Consider the following 17923-nt stretch of genomic DNA (forward strand, 5'->3'; position numbering starts at 1 on the left):
ACCACTCACTGAGCTTCCAGGCCACTGGCAATTGCCAACGATGACTGGAATGAAAAGGACTTGTGGCAGCAACTCCCCACTCTTATGTGGGAACAAAGAGAAGTGGCTCCTGAAACCAAATTGATGGATGAGGCGAAGGAAGAGCACAAGCAGCCTTACAATAAATGGCCAGTGTTATGACCACTGCTGTGGAGCCCATGAAGGTGTATCCACCTCCAGATGAAGAACCAATGGAGGTCGATTGAGCTCCAGATAAAAAAGCAATAGAGGTGAATCCACCTCCAGAACAGCTGACCTGACACAATACCAGAATGCCAGGGCTCCCTCTGGAGTTCCCACAGCAGCATCATTAAAAGGTTCAGCTACAGTTCACCACCACTATGCCATCTGTGTGCAGTCTCCAGACAAACTAGCAGGGCCATCCATTAACATCAGCAGGCTTGCCTGCAGGATAGCCTTCTTCCCCATCACTGTCTCTCATGAAGAGGTAGCATCTCTTCTGCATGGATTCCCAAGAAAGCAGACAAATGTAAACCTGGCTTCCTTTTGACAGCTCCAGCAGAGACAGAAGGCCTCCCTCAGAGGCCACTATAAGCCTCGGGTCCTGGAGGTAGGGTTGTCTCAGCCTGAAGATAAGAAGGCTACCCAGTGGGTGCTTGACGACGAAGACAAGACATGAAGGCAGTCCTTGTGCCCAAGGAGTAGCCTTTGTCTCTGGCAAGCAAAATGGCATAGAGAAACCACCCCCGGGAAAAGGACACTCAGACTTTCTAACCGTCTTCCTCCTTCCACATAAAGGGCATCTTTCAAGCCACAAAACACCACTCCCATCACAGTTACACCTTGCCATGCATGGGGGTCACTGTCACAATGACCTCCACAAAACAACTTCTGTTTTGGGCTTTTATCACCTTCATCCCTACAGCTGGTGCAACATTCCTGAGCTTCCAGGGCTCCAACAATAGCTAATGATGGTCGAAACCAAGTGGACTTGGAGCAGTGGCTGCTCACTTTTATGTGGGGACAAGGAGAAATGACCTACGGAACCAAAGAGTCTGAAGAGGACTATGTGGAGGAAGATGAGGAAGAGAGTCTGAGGCCTTCAAGCAATGGCCAGCGCTGTGGCCACTGCTGTGGAGTCTATTGAGGTTTATCCATCTCCAGATGAAGAACCAATGGAGGTAGATTGAGCTCCAGATAAAAAAAGGAATAGAGGTGAATCCACCGCCAAAACAGCTGACCTGATACAATGCCAGCATGGCAGGGCTCCCTCTGGAGTGCTCACAGCAGCATCATTTAAAGGTTCAGGTGCCCACCACTATACCATCTGTGTGTAGCCTCCAGATAAATTAGCTGGGCTATCCACTAACATCTTGCAGGCTTGCCTGCAGGACAGTGTCCTTTCCCATTTCTATCCCTCATGAAGAGGTAGCATCTCTTCTGCATGGATTCCCAAGAAAGCAGACAAATGTGAACTTTGCATCCTTTCAGCAGCTGCATTTAGGAGACAGGAGGGCCCCACAAAAGGCCATTATAGGCCTCAGGTCCTGGAGGTGGGGGTGTCTCAGCCTGAGGATTACAAGGCTACCCAGTGGGAGCTTGAAGACAAGGCCACACTCTCTGTGCAGGCACAGAAAGAACAGCAGCAGATCAATTAAAAAAGTAAGAGAGAGCTGTTCCTCTGGAGAAGCAGAGGACTTCAAGTCTGCTAGGAAGAAGTGCTAGAGTGCAGCATTAATGTCTGTTCACCATGATTCATTAGGAGCTCTTTCCAAGACCAGGTAATAGTAAACAACAGAAAATATGCTCTCCTCTCTTACTTGGTAATTTCATAACTGCACCTGGACTCCTGCATCTCCTTTTGGTCTCCTCAGTACAGGAAAGATATTGATGCATGTGGTGTGAGGACCTTCCAGATGGTGAAAGGCTGGGGTACGTGGCATACAGGGCATGCTGAAGGAACACTTTTGGTCAGCATGAAGATGATGAGGCTTAGGAGAGGACCTGATTGCTGACTAAAGCTGACTACTGGAAGCATGCAGAGAAGATGAAGCTCAAGTCTTCTCAGAGGTGCTCTGTGGTGTAAGGACGAGTGGAACCAGGCCCACGCTGGTATGGCAGATGAAGATTCACAGCTAAATAAAAGGAAAAAAATGTAACCGTGAGGTTGCTCAAACACACAACAGGTGCCCAGAGAGGCTGTAGAGAATTTGTCCTTGAAGGTGTTCCAACCGGACTGAACAAGTCCTCAAGCAATCTGATTTGACTGGGGTTGCTTTGAGCAGAAGCCAGGACTGGAGACCTCCAAGAGTCTCTCCAACAGCACTTCTGCTATTCTTAGAATGGCAGCTTATCCTGCCTTTCTCAGATTGGAGGGAAAGCCCATAGCCTTGCAAAATGTGGCCACCACCACTAAAGCCCTTGCTTCAGATCATCATCAGCACTGGCCCTACCGCTGACCTGAGGCATATCACTAGCAGCAAATGACCTGTGGATGCACTTTGTCCTGCTGTTGATGAGGCAGTGTCTGCCTCAACTTGTAGTCCCCCTCTGTCCATACCTCATCCTTGATGCTGTTGGAAACTGCATCGCTAGCCAATAAGTCAGTAAATTACATTCACTGATCTCGCCTCATCCCACTCAGACAGTTAAGTCAACCTTTTAGGCTAGGCCTTGATATGACCGGCAAATCCCTTGGCAAATCCCTGGTTGCACCCATCACCTGACATGTGCTCTTGGCATTTTGCCTCCCTTCTATCTTGGTTAAATAGATTTCCTACTGGAAGGAGAGAGCACTTGTCACAGACTTCCTCTAACTTCACAGCTTTTGCAAAACTCTTAGATGTATCTTTTTGTCCTACTACCACTTCCACTACTCAAGTGCTTGAGGCATTGTGATAGAAACAGTCAGATTCATCATCTGGCTCCAAATAGGCAGGAAAGCTGTTCTTATCCAAATGCTGCTCAGTTCAAACCACGTGAACAGACAATTATTACTGCTTTTGCAAATTCACCACCAAAGGAATTAGAAAAGTATTTCTAAAATCTACAGGTACTTAATAGAAAGATAAAATCGTAATGCAACTCTGAAGAGACGAACTGCCACGGAAAAGATCTTAGTTTGATCAGGTGCTTGTTAGGTAACAGCTCAAAGCTCAGTGATGCCTCAAGCTATAGAAATTACTTCCTGGTTGCCCACCTTTTCTCTAACCTTAGATTGGAGACAGATAGGGAAGGACACAAAGCAACAGAATTTCCAGGAGTATCACTGCTCCCCCACAGCGGACTAGCTATATGCACTTCTAGCTCTGGGAGCGTGCTATGTCCTGTTGGATAGTGATGGAGCTGAAGAGTTGTTGACTTTTGACTAAAAATACAGGAAAATCAGATCAAACACACAAGTATTTTGAGACTGTATTCACATTTGTGTAATGTTATCAGAGCCGAATGCTGAAAGCAACTACAAGGGTTTAACTGTTTGGTAATTCATAATACAAATGCAGCCCCTTGTTCCCATCCTACCACCAAGCGTTGCATACACATTTGCATGCCTTTCCTACATGAGTTGAATAATCCATTACTAGGATCCTACACCTCTACCAACAGCTAGTCTTCAAAACTGAGAAAGGATAGCTGCTACTTTCCAACAAAAGGAAAGACCCCCAGTGGCAACTGTTTTTCATATGGTAAACATATCAGTCCTGCAAAAAAGACTTGAGTGTTTTGGAGGATGAATCTGGCTCTGTAATTCTAAATTCTGCATGCATCAACACAGAAAATTGCTGGGTACAACCTTCATCTAGATACCGAAAATAACATGAAGTATTGAGTGGAATACAAGCTAATCTAAAAGAATTAGAAAAAATAATTTGGTAAAACTAAGCAGAACAGATGAAAAACCAAAACTCTCAGAAGCTCTTCAAATAATTCATGTAAAGTATCAAGCAAAGCCCACTCCGAATGAAAAAATACATGAGACTGATTCAAGCTATGTTAATGAACACACAGACTTAGCACCCTCTCATTTTTTAAAAATAAAAACATGAAAAGTAGCTTCATATGCCACATTCCACAGACCTTACCTTTTCCCATCACATTATCCATTACTGATGTACACTCTTTCCTGCTCCTTTTCTTTCTGCTTCTCTAATGTTATTTTCTTTCTTTCCCCCAATTCCTAGCACTGACAAATATCTCTGGTCATCTGTGTAACAGACCCATAACCTTAAATCCCCTTTAATACAATCTTCTTTGCAAAATACCCTTGCCTAGGGAAGTTAAAATCTGTTTTTTTTTTTTTTTTTTTTGACACTGTTCCCATCCACCCAGGGATGCAGTAAAGAGAACAATTTGTGAGACAAGGAAGTTTCAGTTTATAAATCTGCCAACACCTTTCAGAAGAACTGAGATGTTAACCACATGATCAATGAAAACTCAACAGCAGTTTCTCAAGAGAACGGCTAATAGTTTTTGGCAGAACTGTGACTTGTCTCTTTCCATGGAGGTCTCTCCACAAGTAATGCCTCCTATTTATTTCCATGGAAACTACGACAAAGAGCACAGTAACAGTATTTGCTAGAGCAAATTCTCAGCTACAAAACACTATTTTTCAACACAGTCACAGCGCATTTTTGCAAATGACGAACAAGAGCCTGCATGCCATGCTCATAAAAATCTGCGTGGCCATCTGGAACATGGCTCGTCTTTCAGGTCACTGTCACCACTGCTGAAACACTCTACCATCTCACTGTGCTCACATTCACTACATGTATATATATAATATATATATTCAACATTCAGCAAGCGTTGATGAATATCAATGGGCACAATTTTTTTCTACACAGAGGAATTCAGTGACACACCTCTGCTTCATACACACTTCCGTGTCAGACATCATTCTGTCAACTGCCCCTCTGCTGCCATCTGTCGCACAGCAACAAAGTATAACGCAATACTGGTGGGAAGGTTCAATCTCTACTGCCATACCACCAACATCTGCCTCTGACATCGTGGGCCAACATCATAAAATAGAAGGCACTGCTTTCGGAGTAGCCCCCATATGTGGGCTGCTCCTTCATTTCAAACTGCTATAGCACTATCACTGTTCAGCATCTTACATGATCTAACCTTCTAGTTGCACAGAATACCCAGAAATAGCTTAATTCCATTAACAAAAAAACAACACTCACTTGTGTGGTACATAGAATCATAGAATCATTTAGGTTGGAGAAGACCTTAAAGATCATTGAGTCCAACCACAACCTAATCATACTACCCTAACTCTAACGGCCCTCTGCTAAATCATTTCCCTGAGCACCACATCCAAATGGTTTTTAAACACATCCAGGGATGGACTCAACCACCTCCCTGGGGAGCCTATTCCAGTGCTTAACAACCCTTTCTGCAAATAACTTTTTCCCGATATCCAACCCAAACTTACCCTGGCACAACTTGAGGCACTGAGTTTAGTACATCAATGGTTTAAAGTCTATTCATGTTTTGCATATGCAACACTGCAAGAGACAGTTGTGTAGGTCTTAAAACAGAGACTGCTGGCTTTGTCCAGTCCACCAATGTTTCGAAAAATGGAGCTATGATACAACAAATGGATTTACATGAAGTATTTATGCTACTGTTGGAGTTTCACACTGTCAACAGGCGAAGACTGGCAACTTCACTCATCTCTGATGAACAGAAAACATTACTGTACCAACTCCAGAATTGTTCTCTTGTAAAATCTCCCTCAAGAATACAAAAACACAAAAAATATTTCTTCAGTAGTTTGTAGTAATTTAGAATAGTAGTAACCTAAGAAGGGTAACTAAGCATGAAACAATGTGGATGCACTCCACAGGTACAGCAGAATGGTGTATCAAGTGAGATAAGGATAATACTCCCCACTTTTCCGCTTTGCCGCAGTCTGGAGAAGTGGAGAAGTCTTGAGGAGATTATGGACTAGGTTTCTCTCAGACAAAATTGAACTGGAAAATGCACACCAGGAGCCAATCTAACACACTCCAGCTGCAAATGGGTACTTAGTCCCCAAGATTAGACTAAAAATAGTTGCAAGTAAGTAACTCCAAAATGAGCACTGATGCCAAGTCATCTATTTCAGCTGTTTCACTGTATGAGCAGATTCATACAGAATCTTCACATACAGAAGCTTCACTAGCTGTTAACACCATCACAGCTGCTGACACCTGATGAGTTTGGACTGTGATGAGTGGATCAGTTTGCTTTATAAAATACTAGCATTCACTACTGCATCAACCTCTACATTTTTGTTTCAGGTAAATCCAGTCAAACTGCTCTTAATAATCAAGGTGGGAAAAATCATCAGTGCTAGATTCTTGAAAATAAAGGAGATATGTAACTTATGTCTGTGAAAAAATGAGCCACTGTAAGTACGAAGTATTTGCAGTTGAACACTTTTTTTTTTTTTTTTTCTTAAAGAATTATCCAGAACGGGCAACAGATCAGTAACATACCTTATTGCTTCCTCCACAGATTGGCCAACTATATTTGAGGAAGGACCTGGCTGAGACAGAGGAGTCAGGCTTATCACCCACTTCACTGGCTTGTAGTACTCATCACTAGAACTCAATAGGTAGAACAGTGTGGTCAGGAAAATCACCTGCAAAACAAATAGGAGTTGTAAATTGAAAGACAGTAAATAGTTTAAGAACTACAATACGCAGATATTCTTCACATCACTGAACTTGACTGAGAAGGTACAAACTACTATTCCACAAACTTGGAACACACAGAGCTAGAAGATTAATTTCCACCCCTGCTTCACAAAGGACTTAACAGTAAACATCTTTTAGCCCTTTTCAACCTCTTCACAAAGAGAAAGTCTAGATCAAACAACCAGATGTTGATCTATGTTGATCAATGATCTAGATGGCTTGTTTTTCCAGCGGAGACCTATTTAGCAGATCAGAATATTACTAAACCTATTCTTAAAAACAAAACCAAATAAACTGAGTTGTTTGGGAGTTACTGTGTGGCTGGTTATTGGATATAAATTAACCAAAAATCCATAAATAGAAAACCTGCAGTTTTCATTAGGCTGACTGAGTATCCTCTCCTATGAGTTTGAAGGTTAATTTCGGCAGAAGCCATGGCAGTTGTAGTGTTTCAATTTAAAGACCAAACTACACCATGAGATCATATTAGTTCCTGGTATCTTGCAGTTCACAATGTTTTACTTATTTTCCGGTCAGTGGGCTCAGCAACTTCTTCAGCTAAAGAACACAAAAACATAACCAGCTTGAAATAGAAAACCTCAAACAAAGAAAATCCGTTCTACTATATGCCAGTGGTAAAGTATGGCTCATATTTGCTTTATCTGCAAGCCTTACTTCTTTTGACTGTCTTCCCAAGATCAAAAAAAACCTCTCACTTTTCTTATTTTCAGCCTACTGGTATGCTGGAATAAATAACATCCTAATCTTCTCATAAAGCAAACTGTCTAACCTACAGAATTCTCTTAACTTTGAAGCATTTTATTCAGTCTGCAGACATCTCAGGCGTTTTCTCTGCATTCTCTTTGAACATGTTCAGTGAAAAAAATGCAAACAGTATAACATGCAGTGTGAAGTTACTAGCCTCAACAAATCCATCCTAATTCCTAACTCACTTCTACTCACTAAAATGTTACTATTTTTTTCCCTCACCACAGCCTTTAACTTGGAAATCGCATTCAACTGTTCACCCAATATGACCCCTTCCCAAAACATGATGTGCAGACAGGGACCGTACTCCATCTTCCCGAGTGTTCAACTTTGGCCTTGACTGATCAATCTATCTATCAACTAAAGCAAGTCACTATTTCAGCCCAACTGATCAGCATACAGTTAACATTCATTTTGAGATCATAAAAAACAAATGAAATCAGGCCTTGATTTAGTGGGAAATAACCGATTGCCAGTAACAACATCAGCTATATTTTCTTACAACTTCAAGTAAAACCTAAAACCTGCATCAGGTTTTAGCATCCTCTGTAATGCTCTAAACATGGTTGTTTTCTCCTTGGTAAGACCTGCCATTTCTCCTGAGCTACTACAATGTTTTCTTATATAGCTACAAAACCCCCCATCCTGAAGCAGGCATTCAGACGTTGTTTAGTCTTCCTTCAGGTAGGACCTGGCTACAGATCCTCCTTGCAGTGAAACTTTCAACAGAAAAAGCTGTGTATTTCTATACAAACAATATCCTTTCATCTTGACACTCGCAAAAAGTAAGCTGAAAAATGGCTCAATTAAATCTTGTTTTATTACTACAGCTACAGTTAAATTCTTAGAATGCTACCCCTTGAATGGCTTAGTGCAGTCAGGGAATGAGGAAATTAACAGCAGCTATCAGACAAAGCCTGATTATCTGTGATACGAGAAGAAAACCTGATTTAAGGCAGGCAATGAACAAGAGCTGGCGATCAGTTAAAGTGTCAACAAGCACAGCACCGGTACAGACAGTGATTCAATGATCCCTTTATACCCTGACACACTCTATCCAGTTAAAATCCAAAAAATCCAAGAGTGTGGGACCAACATATTTGGATGGGAACAGCTCTATACAAAAAGTTTAAAGGAATTAAGTTGTGATCAACTCTGGCTGAGAGTTTGGCTAACACACAACTTGTGCTAAGGCCTGATGTATGCTGAGAGCAGAGCAGATGGGTCAAAGTCAAAGTCAAGCACTGGCAAGGATGATGATCAGGAAGGGCTAACGGTAACTATTATCACCTGCAGCTTGCTGTCTCCTCAGTCATAATCCTCACGCATTGCTGTCTGACAGTTTCCTCAGAAACACCTAACTCATGGAAATGGACCAAACTTCCAAACGAGCAGGTGCAATACATCAGCTGAGACAAAAAGTTTCTGAAGCGGAACCAACAGCAGCTGGACTGCTAAGGCCTTCATCCTTCCTGGTGTGACAAAGGGGACACCTGCACCATGACAGAAGAGGAAAGATGACCCCTCACTGCTGGCTAGATAACTATATTGTTCAGACGTGTTACTAGCTACAGTAGATTTGAGTTTTAAGTTGCAATTTACGAAGCTGAAAATTTGTGAATTAGAAACCTCATGAGTTAAGTGAGGAATGAATGAAATCACATGTTAAGACTAGTCTATCCATAGGGGACTGTATGTTTATTTCCTAATAAGCTCATAAAATGAAGCTTATTCTACAGAACATGTTGTCTTGTAAATTTCAGAGATCCAAAAGGGACTGTTACTCAGATTCAGCCCACAACAGAAGTAGAGGAAACTGAATAGCCTTTAGGGCATCCAGGCTTTAAAAGAGCTCCAAGGCACCAAGTATCTCAACTAGCTCTGCTAAGATAGCTGACTGTACAGTGTCCCAGCAAGTGGCAGGATCCTGATGACAAACAAAAAGGAAGGATCATGGCATCACAGGAGCAGCATGCAATGAGTCTGATATAAAACACTAGACAGCTAAAGTTAAATTCTGTGTCTGAGCATCAAGTGTATTAAGACAATTCACAATTTGAATTTGTCTCAGATACTGTCTCCAATGTGTCTCCAAAGGTGAAGCTGTAAATTAAGGAAGAAATGAAACACTGCCATGGACACTTACTGTTTTCCTCACTAACTAAAGAAAAGGTAATTAAAAAACAACAAAATTCAATTGCAGTGATTTTCTTCAGTTTCAGGCAGTCATTAAATTATGTCTTGCTGCTATTTGTTCTTTCTTAAATATTGAAGAGAACTAACACAACTGCCTTGAAATATCGTTAAGCATTACTTCGATTTTACAACTTTGTCTAGAAAGGCCTCTTTTCCTGAACAAGCATCAATGAGAGTAGTAAAGTTAAACTGGCAAAACATCTATTTTTCTAACAAATGTTTTTCAATGTTGAACTAGTAACTAAGACATGGATTTCAGTGAAGCCTCCAAGATCTGTATTTATTTACTTAAAACTGGAATAAGTCCAAGGTCAGAGTTCTTAATATCACATACTGTCTGAGATCAACATGTTCATAAGCTTTCAGCACAGTTCCAGTTAACACATTTTTTCCCTCTTCTAAATACATTAGTTTGTATATGCTTACAAGAATATGCCGTAAGATTTCAGCAGTTATTTTGGGTATCACAAGTTACAGCTCAATATCTACATGGGCAGAAACAAAGAGTTTTCAACAAATAGAATGATGGGAAGATTGCCAGCTCCTCAACAAGGAAATTAGATCCCTTGCCTAGGATGTCCCCTGAATAACTGATTTGAAGGTTGCAACATCTCAATTTGGTAATGTTAGAGAATGTTTTCAATGCTTTAAGTTTGATTTTCAGTGTTACAATATGTGCCATTAGGTTCCTTCAGTAAAGCCGATCATGTAAACACGTGGCATAGTACTTACCACTGAAAGCACAAAATTGAGAAGAGCTGTACCACTATGGAAAAGGATTGTCACCAAAGTTGTAACTGTAGTGAACAAGAGGCTCACATTCCGACTCATCACTATCCACAGAGACTCCAGGATCTAGAAAAGGAGGAGCAATGAATGCAGAAGTCAAGCACCAGACTGTATTAGTTAAAACACAGAATTGCATTCAAAGTCATTCTCCATCAAGACATACAAAAAAATATGTACATACATTAAAGAAAAAAAGAAAAAAAAAAAATCAATCACCTTCCCTTACCCCTAAATTGCAACAGGTAACATTTAACTGGCCAAAGACACGCTGTTAGGTAGATATTTTAAAAGTTTTTGGGAATTCTTCTTCCAGTGCTCAAAATAATTTCATCATGTAAAACTGCATAAAACCTAGATGATGTGACGTTGTTTATTGTGATTTGTGCTCACCACCAATCAAAAGCAGATCTCATCTTGGGAAAGAAAACTCACCTTTTCAAAAGCAGAAATGCTAAAGCACAAACAATATCACAAAGTAGAAACGAAGCTGAAGGCAGCTTCAAATCAAGTAATACAATTACTACTTCAATATATTTGTTATAGTAATTAGTCAAGCAGTTATGGAAAACTAATCAATCAGTGCAGAACAACCTATTAAATCCTGTAGTGGCTTAGGAAACTGCTTATTAATTACAGATAGTACCGAGTACTTTTGAGATATGCCTTCAAGTAAAGAATACCCACAATAGCCAAATTAGTTTACGTCTGGATGCAGATGCAACAAGCTAATTAAGGCTGTAACTTCAGGAGACAGGTATCTGGAGGAGGCTGGGAGAGTTTCTTTTAGGATAGTAAGTTCCTCAGCATAGGCTGTAGCTGTGCAACAGTTTCCCTACAAATTTTAGGCTAAGGAGCTGATAACGTGAAGTAAACAACTGCAGTTGGTTCAAATGCAGCTATCAGGTGGTTCAATCAATACTGAAAACATTTCTCCTCTAAGAACTTCCTTGCTACATAGAGTCATTCATCAGAACTGCTGAGCTAAGTTATCACTAGCATTTACTTTGAAGTACACACAAACAATGCCTCTCAGTGATCTTCAGTATGACCTACGAAAGGAAGGGCATGTTTTGTGACTGGTATTCAGCTGCAGAGTAAGTTCCCCCTAACATAAATTCACAATTACCTATTTCAAGATGTCTCATGACAGAACAGACATTGCAGACACTAGTCGTTGCTGAATATGCTATCAAAAAGCACTCAAATACTCAACTAACCATCACAAAACCAAAAGGCAGCTTCTAAGTGCAAAGTCCTTGCACTTAGTTCACAGTGATGTTTGATTCCCAGGCTTCTCTTACTAAAAGGAATGCATGGGAGTAGAATCATTACGAAGAATAGACTGTAATAGCTATATGCTTATGTAATTACTTGAAGAAATGCTCAGGGACAGAAAATAACATTACAATATGAGAGAACATTACAATACAAAATTGAGCACCTGAAATTGGACATCAGTCCAACTTGGTTTGGAATATACATTTATCAGTCATTGCTAAAGGAAAAGATAGAGAAACCTAACTGAGCTAAAGCTTACTGTATATGTTTTAATGGAAGGTCTTATGTCTTCCTGTCTGAGAAATCTCTGAATGAGAAAACTGCTGGTAGAATGATGAATACTCTTGTGGAAGAAGCAAGAAAATCAATTTAAGAAGACATGAGCTATTTCTCATATAACATCGAGGGAGTTTTAAGTGATCATTCACAGATCTGGCTGGCAGCAATTTGCTTTTTCAAGGTTTCAAATATTACAGAAATGGAGTAAAAGTTAAGAAAGGAAAAACAGGCAACTGAGAAAGGAATTAAGAAGGTTTAATTTCTGAAAAATGAAAACTAATAGCCCAGGTACGCTTACATATTTCATTCACCAGAAAAACCACCTCAGGATACAAAGCGAGGTCAAAAATTTGAGGCAGACATGAGGACCTACTCTAGTTCTCTCCCTAAGAATCTCCCTAAGTTCTCTCCCTGAGAATAGGACGGAACAAATCCACCCTGGAAATACATCACTGGAAAAACAGTTTAGTACAACTACTGCTTCTACTGAATACTGAAAAAATTCGAAGAGGAAACGCATCAAGGCTGCTAACACCAAAGCTATTAAAAAAGGAAAATGATTATTTAGAAAAGCTTATCTTTATATTAAATCTTGGGGTAATTTACATGTTTATATGGCAAATCGCTTCAAAATGATAAGATCTACCTACATCAAACTAAAGCTATCAGAGGTACTATAACAAACAGCACATTTTGAGGGAAGTACAGAAGTCTTCTGTGCTTTATCTGATAATGATGGTTCAACTCCTGAATTGGTGCATACTGTTACAGACAAAATGAATGCCACTAATTCCCCTGCACAGAATTATATGCTTTCAACTCTTATATTAAAGTTTCTTCCGATATGGGAAGTGAAACTTCTTTTGTTTTTCACCTAGCAGATACTCCTCTTTCTCAAGAAGAACACTTGCTATTATTTCCATAAATGGGAAAGAGCTTATCTACTTATAATTGCAAGATGACATGGTCTAACAGCTGTGTTTTCAAAGTATATACAGATCTGTACTATTCTGAACTATTTCAGAAAGTCATGGGACTAGCAAGAATTATTCTATGGCAAACTCTAGCCATAATCCATGTACAGGTACTTATCACATGCAAGTAGTATAAACTTATTTTTTTTAGAAGTGAAGGAAGGCTCACTATAGCTGCATGTTCTTTACAGTTACGTCTTTCCATAGTCTGTGTTTAAAAACAACGTTGAAGCAGTTTTAGGAATTTATGTCTTGCTGTACACTTAAGAATTACAGGTTAATATTGATTTTAAGTGTCCAAAAGCAGAAACATCCTACAGTTTCAATTACAGCCAAGACATTTAAAAACCCCTCCAGCCTGTAAAGCGGAACTAAAACCTAAAGGAAACAAACAAAAAACCTTACTAATCAACAAAATCCACGAAAGTGCAAGAAAAAATCCACACAAAGAAAGAAGCCAAACAACAAAACAAAAATAACCTCCCCACACTTTCCTCTAAAAAAACCCCCACATCATTTAAAATATTGATCCTTTCCAGTTCAGCGTGCTGTTGTATAAACTCATTGCTCTTTTTCAAAGCAGCAAGAGAAAGACTGTCACTCTCTCACAAAACAAATCTGGGAAGCAGTAAGCTTCCATTGTATCCAAGGATAAGTGAAACCATTTGCTAATAAATACCAGACTTAGGTTAGAACTATGATTATTTTTATCATAGCCAAGCCTTAATGGTCTAGACAAATACGCATCAGATCTTTATTGATTTTCATTTGAAACAATGGCATTAATATTTATGCAGTAGATTGTTTATGAGCTAGCCAGTAAAGAAAATGCTACCCAATAAGGAGTGAAATTAGGATTTAGCATTATATACTTATGCTGACTGGTATACAGTCTGTCATGAAGGATCTACGTGTATGGAGAAAAAGGACAGGCACTTCCCCAGAGATGATAAGTAATGAGTTCATGGATATAAACAGGAAAGCAAGACAACTGCTGGTATTTTTTCCTGTATTTCTAAAACCAGACTTCAAGATAACGTAAAGCATACCAGATAGATTAAAATTTTTAACATTAAACTACCTCAAACTTAAGTATTTATTCTCTTTTCATTATTTCTCCATTATTTTAGCCTAATTAGACTACTGATGTGCGCACATCATGGTTTCTGAGCACAATGAAGCAATGAAGTAAAGGAAATGGCTAGCACCTATTGTGTAGCTCTGTTTCACTTACTCTTTCTCACCTAAAAGCAAAATTGATTTTAAATGGTAATTTGCTACACAATTTTGTAACGTTGCCTCAGGCACATACAGTCAACTCTGAGAAAGAATTCAGCCAATTTTCTTATTAGCCAAAAAGGTTTCATTACTGTAAAAAGCTCCTCTCAACTTCTTGACTCACTTCTTATTTTTTAAATGATAGAAATTGTAACCATTTAAACAGCAGTTGAACGAAAACAAGGCACGCATGCCCATCAGTCAAGACCAACAACTGCCTCAAGGCAAATAATAGCTTAAACTGCATCCATAAAAGATTCAAGTTCGGTATAATTAACACTCTTTAAAAATGGATAAGTATTAATCTTTAGATATTTCTTGATTATGACAATAGGTCAGGTCAAAGATGAAATGTGCCAGGGACTGACTGTATGTTACATGCTTTCATTTGTTAGACGATGCTTTCAGTGCTTTTTCTCTTCGTAAGGTGAAAAGGTCCAGAACATTAATTCAGGGACTCATACGATGTAAATTATTAATTTCATTCTCCACAGAACTTTCATAAAAGAGAAATAAAATTGCTATCAGCCAAATGAATAATGATTTCAGGAAAAAAAGCGAGGCTATAAAACACATGCATTTACATATATATTTTACCTATATGTGTGTGCATGTCACAACCTCTTGGTCAACATATTTAATTTATAATGACCTCCAAGAAACAGAAAAGTAAACTACAGAATATGAAGAATTTAAACCAACTTGCAGATGACACAGGTAATCCTACAACAGTCTCAGTCAGGAGGAAGTTTGAAGCTCGTACCATAGAATCACAGAACCACAGAATCATAGGAGTCGATGATCTCAAGGAGGTTCCTTCCAAGTCTGACCCCTATGCTAAAAGCAAGTTCCCTACAGTAGGTGGAGCAGGAAAATGTCTGGGAAGGTCTTGAATAACTCCAGAGAAGGAGATATCAATGAAGATGCTGAAATCCGGAGCTTTCTCCTCTCAACTGGTTCTCTTTGTGGTATGAATAGATCCGAAGGAGACTTAAAATTATTACACAGGCCATTATAAATGCCACTAACAGAGTTTCTATATACCTACATGCCATATCCTTAGCGAGAGTACTAGGAATTAAAACGAGATCAATTTGGTAACAAAGGGCAAACAATACATACCGAAAGAAATGTTTCAATGTTATCATGAACAAATGAAGCAACATCTTGCCAGTCCAGAATATCACCAAGCCAGCTGTTCTGACGGTTTATGTGCCATTTGTGTCCTTTGTGTCTTCCAGAATGTGTTACATTCTTAAAGAGAGAGACAAGGAGTTATTCAAATATGTGGTAGCTTTACATAAGACAAACATGAAAAGCCAAAGATGAAGATTTTCTTTGAACATGTCCTATGTGTACCTAGGCAGTTAGGTCTGCTTTAACTGACATCTTCAAAAATCAGTGGAAGCAAGGAAGTATTTTTCTGCACAAATGGGAAACTAAAAGCTGACAAAAAACTGTACTAATTATCTGATGCAATTACAGTTATATATTGTACTAATGCATCTCAGTTAAACATTAACGTGACAACTTGACAAAGACGATGGTATCTATTTTGCTATTTAGGAAAGCACAGAACAAAGAGGTAACAATTTCAGTTACTGCCTACATAATTTGCTAACGGCAACACATAACTTTTTCCAGTGCAGTACATAAAGAATAATAAAAGAAGCCACAAAAAGAACTATTTTTTTTCCCAATCGGTGTTTTCTTTTCCACTGGCAACATTCACTCATTCAAAAGCTAAAAACTACACCAGAAGCGTGTATGATTTCTTTTGACTACACACCTTTGTAACTGCAAAACCACAGGACGATAGGAACTGACCAGAACAGTCATAAACACAACAAATCGTTGCTTAGGTGGCTACACTCGAATTATGAAGTAGGCTCTGAGCAACAGAAGCAAACAACAAAACCTCACAACTAAGTGGGTTAAAGGAGAGGCTCTCCTTGAAGATGAAACTTTAGTTGCAGTTTTGTCATCATCTTCCAAGTGATTTATTATTCCATTATCATATTTCATTGAGTACATATGCTCAATAGCAATTAATCTTTTACAACATCTCTAGAACTTATTGAAATATACACTATTTGCTATCTACTGATTGTTTCTCAAAGTGGAAGTTAACGACTGAATCCACATTTTGCTTGCAATTCCTCCTCAACTCTACAACTTTCATAGAAGAATATTACCTTACAACCTAGAACAACACTATGCAGGCCTCAGAATAAAGCATAACTATGCTTGTACAACAGGAGAGCTTGAAAGCTTCACTGAGAGACCATTAGGTGTGGTACAGATGTCTTGCATTCTGGAATACCATATGGTTTACTAGTTTTTGGTTACTCTGAAATGCTCCACGAGGTAACTTGCAGTATTACAGGAGGAAATAGCCAGGTGGAAATCACCCAAGTTTGACTTGTATATGGACGTGGAGCATGACAGAAGGGGCAAGTTTACAAATCAACTCTGGAGCAGTTACCTGCAGCCCACAGATGAGTGGCAGCCCATCACGCCTCTGGTAACTTAGGGTCTCTAATGCACAACTAATAACCAAAATAAAATAAAATAAAAAAAAACTAAGACTATAAGTAGCAAGCATCAATGTGCTCCTGCAGGTGTTTCTGATGTTTTGACTGCTAGGGATGTTTTGACTTGCCACTCCGCTCTACTACAGCATCTACAGGATCAAAACATTATAGTCTCCCCTCAAATAACAATCTGCAGGAAAGAAATAATATAATTCAACTCAAAGATTCAACATACTGAATCAACAGTGTACTTGTGTGGCACACGCCCAATTGAACCATACAGTGCCGCAGCACATCTGGCCCACAACACCAAAAGCATTAGCACTTGGCCAAATATACAACACTGACTACTCCTACAGGCTTTCTTCCATGTTACAAGAGATTTTGCTGGAAGAGTTTAGGTAGGAAGAGACTTCAAAGCCTATTTGGTTGCAACCCCACAGCCATCGGCAGGGTTGCCACCCACTAGATGAGGCTGCCCAGGGCTCCACCCATCCTGGCCTCAAACACCTCCAGGGATGGGGCATCCACTGCTTCTCCGGGCAACTGTGCCAGTTCCTCATCGCCCTCAAAGTAAAAAACTTCCCCCTAACACCTAACCTAAATCTTCCCCGTGTTAGTTTAAAGCTATTCCCCCTTGTCTTATCACGGTCTGCCCACGTAAAAAAAAATCGGGCCCCCTCCTGTTTATAAGCTCCCTTCAAGTACTGGAATACCCCAATAAGGTCCCCCTGGAGCCTTCTCTTCTCCAAGCTAAACAAGCCCAACTCCCTCAACCATTTTTCACAGAAGAGGACGTTACTGGCTCGTGTCCTTTCACACCAGCCATCTCCTTTGCTGCATGATTTTGCTGCTGCTTCTGCCAGCATCTGCCCATTCTTTCCCACAGCAGGCAGTGAAGAGAGTGGGAATGAAAGAACAGCCTTCTACTTTCAGTTCTTCTGTAGCTATAGTTTTCTGTCTTCTACATTTTGCTATTTCAATTGCATCACGGCTAATGAATTGCTTTCTTCTTCCTTTACAGGCAAGCAGCATTGACAGCACAAAAATTTAATTTTCATAAACTTTTCAAGATTCAGTGTGCAGAACCCTTTATTGGAATTCACAACCAAATGCATTTAAAGAATAACTTTTTCAT

General features: G+C 39.7%; 1 protein-coding gene across 5 annotated transcripts in view; it reads right to left on the reverse strand.

Annotated features, from left to right (window-relative positions):
* Positions 1 to 17923, reverse strand: part of TMEM245 (transmembrane protein 245) — an 80125-nt gene that overhangs the window by 25383 nt on the left and 36819 nt on the right. For 4 of the 5 annotated variants that reach the window (XM_015282350.4, XM_015282351.4, XM_015282352.4 and 1 more), the window contains 3 exons: positions 15374 to 15505; positions 10386 to 10508; positions 6489 to 6634 (listed from right to left, as the gene is read on the reverse strand). In XM_015282350.4, the coding sequence (XP_015137836.2) occupies positions 6489 to 6634; positions 10386 to 10508; positions 15374 to 15505 (401 nt within the window). Of the gene's footprint in view, positions 1 to 1820; positions 2136 to 6488; positions 6635 to 10385; positions 10509 to 15373; positions 15506 to 17923 lie in introns of all 5 variants that reach the window. The other variant, XR_003073823.3, reaches the window with a different exon arrangement.

This window comes from Gallus gallus, chromosome 2, assembly GCF_016699485.2.
Source record: "Gallus gallus isolate bGalGal1 chromosome 2, bGalGal1.mat.broiler.GRCg7b, whole genome shotgun sequence".
Classification (NCBI taxonomy): Eukaryota; Metazoa; Chordata; class Aves; order Galliformes; family Phasianidae; genus Gallus; species Gallus gallus.